At 41.5% G+C, this 10,072-nt stretch overlaps 1 protein-coding gene across 1 annotated transcript; it reads left to right on the forward strand.

Moving 5' to 3' along the window:
- Window positions 1-5,488: 5,488 nt before the first annotated feature.
- Window positions 5,489-7,185, forward strand: LOC122038131 (UDP-glycosyltransferase 73C1-like). Its single transcript, XM_042597740.1, has one exon. It carries the CDS (start codon window positions 5,565-5,567, stop codon window positions 7,041-7,043), a length of 1,479 nt encoding a protein of 492 aa, XP_042453674.1. The 5' UTR covers window positions 5,489-5,564; the 3' UTR covers window positions 7,044-7,185.
- Window positions 7,186-10,072: the final 2,887 nt, after the last annotated feature.

The raw sequence follows: 10,072 nt of genomic DNA on the forward strand, positions 1-10,072 counted from the left end.
AACTTGGTCGATGGCCATAATTTCTTATCGTCGGCTTTCCAATGTGGTCACCTTTGCTCGCTGGCCATGGATGCCAATCTTCAGCCACCCGACATGGTCTCCAGTGTTTGTGACTCGCATTGCTGCTGTGACAATCTCTATCATGATTAACGTTGTTGCTAGACAAAGGCTCGGTCATTGGCCCTCAATGTAGTCACTAGTGTTCGACACAATCAGCGCGCGACACAACCGACACGCAAGGTGGTCACCGGCACGCCTGTATCCCCGCTCGCTACTACGTGCCTAATGAGGTGAAATCATGCCACAACGCGACTTTGATATCATTGTTAACCTTCTAGGGTATGAAATACAAAAACAAAATCTGTAAATTGTAAACACACAATGGCAATAATGACGCGGCAAATCACATGCTCTTTGTGCTTGTTATCAGAAGAGCAATCACAAGATTGACCGTCTTTGCTAGTTCACAAACCAAATCCCTCTTACCAATGAATGTTCCTCTTCACCATAGGTTTTAACAAGACACGCAACAGTCGGGAGCAAATCTTTTGCACAACACCTCTCTTTATCTTTAACTTGGATGCATACTTACGGGAGAAGAGAGGAGTGGGCATAAGATGCCCACTCTCTTGGCAACGTATGCACATGCTGCTAACTCTTTCCAACATATCTAACATCATTCACATTAGATTTATTAAGCAAAGATTTTATCTAAAATTATATATTTTATGTAAAAAAAATTTTATATCAGTTACCCTAGTCATTTATTAAATTTAGGTTTTATAAATAGTATGTATTTAAATTTAAGAAATGATATCTATTCTTCAAACATTAAAATATTATTTACTCTAATTTTCACTTTCTATTTTCACGTTTATCATTTCATTGATAATAACAAACAAATACAGAGTAGACAGAAAAATAATAAAAAATAAAGATATGGTAAATTATATGAAAATTGATATATTGTGTAGTGAAAAATGAATATATAAATTAAATAAATAAATTTTAAAGTTTAGATAAAAAATCTGATGTGGATATTCTTACTCAGCGTAGATGTGTGAATGATTGAGTCATAAAATGCATTTTCCCATCTTGTTCACTCTCTGCACAATTGAAGGAATATAATTGAAATAGTTGGATGTTTTCTGACATTGGGAATGCATTTCACTAAGATAATATACATATGCAAGTTAGCTGATATATTTAGTGAAAATAGTAAGAAAGGAGTTTGGTGATCCTGAGCATGCGTTAGAGATGAAGAAACGCAAGTAAAATTTCACAATTAAATTTGCATATGAGACGAGGATATTTGGTGGAGCATATGCCTTTGATGAGGTTAACTTGATCACAATCTCCTATTAAAGTTATATTGTAGAAATTAAGAGAAGGAAAAAATTAATCTATTATTGGATCTTAAAATTGATATAGAGTATAAGGTCTTATATAGTTAAGTTAAGAAACCCTAAGCTCTATAAAAAAAAAAAAAAGACCAAATTATCCTAAAAGCTAGAAGCATTGAGAGTTTGTCAGATAAGAAATAAAAATGTGAAGCGGAATGTGTTTTGGTAAACATATCAGTAATCTATAGCTTTGAACAAACAAAATACAATGTGATGGTGTCAATCTGAAGTTGGTGACGAGTAATATGACAATTAATTTTAATATGTTTCGTTCACTCATGAAAAACTGAATTACGTGTAATTTGAATATCACTCTGATTATCACAATATAACAGAGTAGGTTGATGAAGAGAGACACACATATTCGCAAGCAACCAACGCAACCAAACTATCCCACAAGTAGTTGAGGACATGACACGATACTCAGCTTCTGTGGAAAATCTATAAATAACATCTTGCTTTTTACTCTTCCAAGAAATGAGGGAATCACCAAGAAAAATGCAGAAGTCAGTGGTAGATTTGCGATCCATAGAATCACCAGCCCAATCTGCATCAGAGTATGCACACAACTTAAGAGATGAAGTAGAAGGAAATAAAAGGCTTTGAAATTGAGTGTCCCGAAGATACCTAAGAATACGAAAAACAGCAGCCTAATGAATTGTAGTTCGTGCAGCGATAAATTGACTAATCACATGAACAACATACGCAATATCTGGACGAGTCACCGTGAGATAAACCAAGCTTCCAACAATAGTTCTGTATAAACTAGGATCTAGCAAAGGTGAGCCATCAGATGGAGAATATCGAGCATTAGTCTCAATAGGAGTATCAACAACTCTATTATTAGTAAGACGAGCACGCTCAAACAGATTAGATATATATTTTCACTGAGATAAAAGATAATTTTTCGGGGAATAAGCAACCTCAAATCCCAGAAAGTAGCGTAGTATACTCAAGTCTTTCATAGCAAAATAACGAGCCAACTCAGACTCCAAGGAAGCAATTCCATCAGAATCATCACCAGTAATAATCATGTCATCAACATATAATGATAAAAGAATATGATCTGCACTCATACATCTGACAAACGATGTTGAATCATGATTACTAGGATGAAAACCAAACGAAGTAATATCACTGTAGAAAACTTCTCAAACCAAGCATGAGGTGCTTGTTTGAGACCATAAAGTGTTTTACGAAGTCTGTAAACTTCACCAGGTTTATGTAAAATACCAGGAGGAGGTGTCATATAAACTTCTTCATGAAGATCACCATTTAGAAATGCATTCTTGACATCCATCTGAGATATTCTCCATCGACAAACAGAAGAAACATCAATCAGAGTACGAATAGTTGTCATTTTTGCAACAGGAACAAATGTTTCTTCATAATCCATATCATACTCCTAAGAATAACCTTTAGCAATAAGATGAATTTTATATTGTTTGATAGATCCATCAGATTTAATTTTGATCTTATATACCCAACGAAAACCAATAGTATGTTTACCTGGTGGTAATGGAACCAAATCTCATGTATGACTCTGACGCAAAGTGATTAGTTTCTCAGCCATAGTACTCTGCCAAAGTGGATTACAAACAGCCTCTCTATAGGATTCAAGCTCAAAAAGACAATGAATAGATGCAACAAATGAATCAGAAGAATGAGAATAACAAGAGTAAGTAAAATCTAGTAGTTTAGTAGATTTATGAACACGAGTAGATTGACGACAGTGGAGAGAAGGATCATCCACAACCTCAGGAGATAATTGGATAGTGGCAGAAGGAGGAACATATGGAGCGGATATCTCAGGAACCAAAGTATCAGATTCAGTTAAACTACCAAGATTGTGAGTGAATCTTCCTCAATATTGGTATTGAAAGGATCAATGCAAAGTAGATCTGGCTTTGTCATATTATGTGAACTAGCTGGAATAGAAAAGAATAGAATATGCTCAAGAAACACAACATGACGAGAGACATACAATTTTTAACTAATGGGATCAAAACAACGATATCCTTTTTGAGTAACACTATAACCCAGAAAGACACAAAGAGCATCCTAAGAGGCTAACTTATTACGTTTTGCATGTGGACGAAGGATAAAGTAAGTACAACCAAAAATACGCAAATAGGAATAGACAGGAGCATACCCATACAATTTTTCAAAAGGTGACAAACCTGAATGATGTGAGGTTGGAATTCTATAATGACATGAGCAGCAGTAAGGATTGCTTCCTCCCAAAAGACACTAAGAACACTGGCAGACAATAAAAATGAACAGGTTGTTTCAACAAGATGTCTATGTTTCCGTTCAGCCACACTATTTTGTTCAGGAGTATTTGTACACGAGGTTTGATGAATAGTATCATCAGAAGCAAGTAAATGTGAAAATTGATTCAAAGTGTATTCACCTCCAAATCACAACAAAAATACTTTATGACACTAGAATGTTGAGTTTTCACAAGAGCTCTAAAGTTATTAAAAATTGTAAGATAATCAGACCTATGTTTCATAAGATAGACCCAAGAATAATGAGTATAATCATCAATAAATAAAACATAATACCTTGACCCCCTTTTATAGAAATAGGAGAGGGCCCCCACACATCAGAATGAATAAAATCAAATGAAGCAAAAGAAAAAGAAAGACTTTTAGAAAATGGTAATGCAGAAAATTTGACCAGTTTACAACTACTACAATTAAAAATATTAGAACTTTTTAAACGTACCAATGCTCTTGTAGAGGCTAAAAACTACAAACGAAGCACTGAAACATGACATAAGCAAGAGTGACACATGAACAACTCAGATGAAAAGACGATAAATCCACACTCGAAACTACAACTTTTAGTAATTTGAGTTGATTTAAAACATAGAGTCCTCCTTGCTTATGGTTTATCCCAATCAGCCTCTAAGATTGCAGGTCCTGAATATAACAATTGGATGAAGAAAAAGAGATTAGGTATCCAGACTCATATAATTCGCTAACAGAAATAAGATTTAAAATAAGACTCGGAATATAATAAATATTAGTAAGAGATAAAGAAGATATAACAATTGAACCAATACCTGCTAATAACATAAGAGTATCATCAATAGTCACAATAAATATAAATGAATTGGGAGAAAAAAAATAAAAGATGATAAATTAGATAATATATAATGAGAGATATCAGAATTCAAAATTTACAAAATGAAGATATACCTGTATCCATTATATATATATATATATATATAAATTTATCCTGATGATTAACTGAGTTATATAAACAAATCGTTTCTATACCACTGAGTCTTCGTCACTCATCAAGTTGACCCAATTCTGAATAAAGAATCGGGACCCAGCACAAAGTAGCTACAGGAGACACTTAATGTCTACCTTTGAAAACACAACTTGTAGGTGTAGCGTTGTCAATCAACTGGAAGAAATCTCCACCGAATAAATATATAAATAAAATCATCAACAGAGACAACCAGTCAGTAATCACATATATACGAATTAAATATCTTCTCTCCCTACTAGAAAACAATCGAAGCGTTTGGTATGGAGAGCGAGAGTCAACCATCGTTATCCTTTTAAGTTCACAAGCAAGAATTATAATATGATTATGGAATTTGGATACATTCGGATGAATACCAGATTTTTTTTTTATGTTCGCTCAAAGATTAAAGAAAAAAACATATGCAGTACATACAAAATGAGAGATTGAATTTATAGGATGCAATGATTTACTGTATTTATATAGTATGATATTTTTACGATTCAGATTTGATTAATTTTGTCTATATATCATATATTATTACAATAACAATCAAGGTTTATCCATGAGATAGACTAATATCTATTAGTTTCAAAATTATTTTGTATATAAAATATTCAAGTTTAGACCCTCAATGTAGATCAAGTATTTTGATCATAGAATTTAGAGGAAAAAATTGAAAAAGTAAGAAAATTATTGGAGGTATTTTGATAATTTAGAGTATTAAAGAAACATTTTAAAATAAGAAACTCTGGGGTCGAAAGGAAAATATTCTAAAAAATTATTAAAAAACATAACTTCGGCGCCGTCTCCTCCGTAAGAAGTAAATTAAATTACGCAAGTGAGGGTGACTGTTTAGGTGCGCACGCCAACGGCAATTCGTCATCATCCCCGCCGTCCATGGAGGAGGAACGTCACCGGGAACGGCCGCCGGCGTTGCACTTCGCCCTGGTTTCCCTGATGACGCAGGGCCACATCATTCCCATGCTCGACCTCGCCCACCAACTCGCCCTCCGCGGCGTCCTCGTCAGCTTCATCACCACCCCCTTCAACGCCTCCCGCATCCGCCACACCATCGACCGCGCCGCAGCCCGCCGTCTCCCCATCCAGTTCGTCGAGCTCCCCTTCCCAGTCCACGAGGCCGGCCTCCCTCCCGGATGCGAGAACTTCGACACCCTCCCCAAAACAGAGATGTACATCACCTTCAACGAAGCCTCCTCGAAGCTCCTATCCCGCCCGCTCGAGCTCTACCTGGAGCAGCACCGATCGGATGTCATGGTCTGCGACTTCTGCCAACCGTGGACGCGCAGGATAGCCGAGAGACTCGGAGTTCCGCGGCTCATCTTCTATAGCATGTGCTGCTTCGCGCTCCTCTGCACCCACCAGATTTGGGGCCACAAGATGTTGGAGAGATTAGTCGACGAGAACGAGCCGTTCGCGGTTCCAGGCTTGCCGAAGGAGCACGTAATCAAGCTGACAAAGGCCCAAGCGCCGGGGTTCTTCCCTGGCCCTGCTTTCGTGCAGATGGATAAAGACGTGCGCGAAGCGGAGTTCACCGCCGACGGTGTGATTTTCAACACTTTCTACGACTTGGAACCTTCCTACGTATCCGGGTACGAAAAGGCCATGGGGAAGAAGATTTGGACGGTGGGTCCGTTGCTGTCGCACAGTCAGAGCGTCGTCGACATGTCCATGAGGGGGATGAAGGCGTCCATCGACACGGAGCGATGCTTGGCTTGGCTCGACGCGATGATGCCGCGGTCGGTGATCTACGTCAGCTTCGGGAGCCTCACACGCGTGGCGCCGTCGCAGATGATGGAGATCGGGCTGGGACTGGAGGCGTCAGGGCATCCGTTCATTTGGGTGATCAGGAGCAAGGAGGAGTTATCGCCGGAGGTGGAAGAATGGCTAGCCGGAGGATTCGAGGCGAGAGTGGGATCGAGGGCGCTGCTGATCAGAGGGTGGGCGCCGCAGGCAGTCATCCTGCCTCACCCTGCCGTCGGAGGAGTGATGACGCACTGCGGGTGGAACACGATCTTGGAGACGATCATGGCTGGACTGCCGATGATCTCCTGGCCTCATTTTTCGGATCAGTTCTATAACGAGAGGATTATCGTGCAAGTGCTGAAGGTTGGAGTTGCGATTGGGGTGAAGGTGCCAAATTACATCGGGATGGATGACATAGAGACGTTGGTGAAGAGGGAGCAGGTGGAGGAGCGGGTGAGGACTCTCATGGATGGAGGACCGGAAGGTAAAGAAAGGAGGAGGAAGGCGGCGGAGTTAGCGGAGACAGCGAAGGAGGCCATGGAAGAAGGGGGTTCGTCCCACTCCAACCTGACGCACCTGATCGAGCATTTCTCAGGGAGCAGATGCAAATGAACTAAACTCTGTGGCATTCAACAACGCTCTGTTCTCTGAAATCGGATGCACTTTTTTCCGCTTGTAATTTATTGACACTGTCCTGTTGTTCTTCAACATCTATCAATGCTCTAATGTTTGAAATCATTCCAGGGTTGGATAAGAAGTGATGATGAAATATATGATGACTCCTTTTATTATCACTCCAAAATTTGAAGGTGAATTTTTATCCTATTACATTATAATATTTATTAGTGAACATGATTTTAAAAGTACTTGCAATTCAGTTGCAAAGTTGTACTTCAAACCTTATGCATGACAGTAGAGTTTGCCTTCATCAAACGAACAAGTATTAGGGTCTCTTATATCTGTGCATCGCAACTAGTGCACAAGGAGCTAGCGATTCTTGCAAACAATTGACCAAACTCTTGGTTTCATTGTGATAAAGGTTTATAATAGGGTAATCCTCTTTCGCCCTATTTATTCATTTTGCTGAACAAAATCTACATTGATCCCTTCATCTGGAACATGATCGTGGTTTTTTCAAAGAAGTGACATGAATGCTCAGATTCGATTTTCCATAAACTATAATATGTTGATTGATACGGTGTATAAGAGTGAGATCCGATAAGATCAGGTAATTAAAAGTCAAAAGGGCGTGACGGTCAGAAGTCAAGGGAATGTGACATTCAGAAGTTAAAGAGATGTGACAATCAGAAGTTAAGGGGGTGTGACAGTCAGAAGTCAAGGGGTCGTGACAGTCAAAAGTCAAGGGGGTGTGATAGTCAGCAGTTAGGGAAAGAAGAGATAGACCGCCTGGTGTCATCAGCCACATGAGGCTCGGTCGGGTGCTTATAGATCAGGATCCCAAATCTGAATCAGGATGTGTAATCGGGGTGATGTCTAACCTGCTCCAACTGGTTGGGTTTTCACACCTCGATCATATCCAAACCTGGTTCTCTCAGGAGGCCAACTCCCGATCATCCCGAGCTACCCCTAGTCATACTTGGGTGCGACAACAAGGTCAGGAAATCGTAATCGCCTGTCAAATAATAACTACTGTATGGCAGGGAATATTCTAATGGTCTACGGTTATCTGCGAATGGAACCTTCTTCCAGTTCATGAGAGGGTGTCACGCGTCCTCTATCACCAAATAGGTCATAACACCTGACATTCCCTGACATCGGTCATGCTCCAGAGGTACGCACTATCATATAAAAAGGGAGGTCCTCTCCCTTGAGCAGGTACGTTCTCTCGCACATTCATACTTGTCTTCTACTTTTCTTTCTCCTTCGTACACTGTTCTTCTGGGAAAAAAATACTTGACTTGAGCATCGGAGGGCATCCTCCGGGAACATTGTCCCTAGTTTCTGGCCTCTAGCGTTCCGTGTGCTTATCTGAGTGTGTGCAGAGCTCAAGCACCGCCGGCTTAGCTACTGTCGTCCGTCAGCACCAGGTGGGGGTCCGTTCTCTGGGGTACATACAATAAGGGTGTCCTAGTCGCCTCCCATCAACACAAGCACCAGCTCATCTGACCTTCATCTGACTCAGGGCAGGATCAATTTGGCACCGTCTATGGAAATCTTCTTTACCTGTTCTGGAATGTGATGATGGAGGATACCGGAAGAATCAACGTTACCATGACAGCATGAGAATATGAGCTATTCAAGGAGGCCAAGAGGCGAGCGACTTCTGAAAAACAAACCATTGCTTCATGGTCGTACAAGATGCATGCGATTTCCAAGGACCCGACTCACATCTCAGATAGGGGATCTAAGAGAAAACAGTCCAAGGATTTCCCTCCAGCCTTTTATCGGGAATCTGGCCCGGACTATTACTACAAGGGTCCGGACTGTTACAATAAGAAAGAGCAACCACATGCCTTTATTGCAGAGAGTTCCCCGCCCAGATACTCGAAGAAAGAGAAAGTTATAGTCCTCAGGGAGGAGCTCCCGGGGGAGCCTGAGGAGCATGTACCCTTCTCTCTAAGGGTACTCGAGGAGAATCTACCGAAGGGGTACAAGTCCCCAGCTATTGGAGAGTATGACGATAACAAGGACCCAGAGGATCATCTTGGGAAGTTTCGGAACGCTGCGCTGCTGCACCAATACAACAACGCCATCAAGTGTCGAGTGTTCTTAAACACTCTGTCTAGCTCGACACAAAAATGGTTCGATGGGCTGTCGAATGGGTCCATCACCTACTTCCATGACTTTAAAATCATTTTTCTGCGTCATTTTGCCAGTAGCACGAAGTACCAGGAGACAGACCATTGTCTCTTTGCCCTCAAGCAAGGGTCTACTGAGCCCTTGAGAAGTTATATCAAATGTTTTAACCAGGTAGCCCAGGACGTCCCATCCGCAACCTCTGAAATACTGATGAGTGTTTTCTCCCATGGTCTGGTAGAAGGGGAGTTCTTTCGAGCCCTCATCTGAGAGCCTGTGAAGAACTTCGATGAGATGTTAGGGAAGGCCGCCAGTTATATCAACGTAGAGGAAGCTCAGGCGGCTCGGCGGAAAGCGGGCAAGGCGCCTACTCCTGCCAACAAACCAGAGAAGAGGCCACCCAAGTGCCAGCTCAGCCTCTTCCGCACGCCAGGGATTCCCGACCGGGATTCCTACCCTGTCAAGACTCTCAGATGGTCCAAAGGGTAAAAGCTGTCCAAGCCCTAAGACCCGGTTAGTGGGGACCTCACTATTGCACTTACCATAGGTCCCACACTCATGCCACCGGGGATTGCGTCCAGTTCGTCCATGATTCTCGGCGCATGGCTAAACTGGGTCTGCCTCGACCAGAGATTGCGCCTCAACTTCAGAGGTTACTGGCCGGCCAGCAGGCCACGACAAGTCAATCAGGTAAATCCCTGCTCGACAACGTAGGTCAAGGGAGCCAGCAGCCAGGCCCTGGCAAGGAGCCAGGAGAATCCCTGGAGGAGGAGAATAGGAGAAATGTAGCCATCCAAGAGATCGACATGATCTCTCGGGGGCCCACAAATGGAGATTCCACCAGGGCTCGAAAATCTCATGAGCGTCGCTTGGAGATACACGCT

Source organism: Zingiber officinale, chromosome 1A (genome assembly GCF_018446385.1).
Source record: "Zingiber officinale cultivar Zhangliang chromosome 1A, Zo_v1.1, whole genome shotgun sequence".
NCBI classification, from domain to species: Eukaryota; Viridiplantae; Streptophyta; class Magnoliopsida; order Zingiberales; family Zingiberaceae; genus Zingiber; species Zingiber officinale.

Excerpts from the sequence above, each read along its gene's own strand:
- LOC122038131 (XM_042597740.1), top strand. The coding sequence starts at position 5,565 with ATGGAGGAGGAACGTCACCGGGAACGGCCGCCGGCGTTGCACTTCGCC.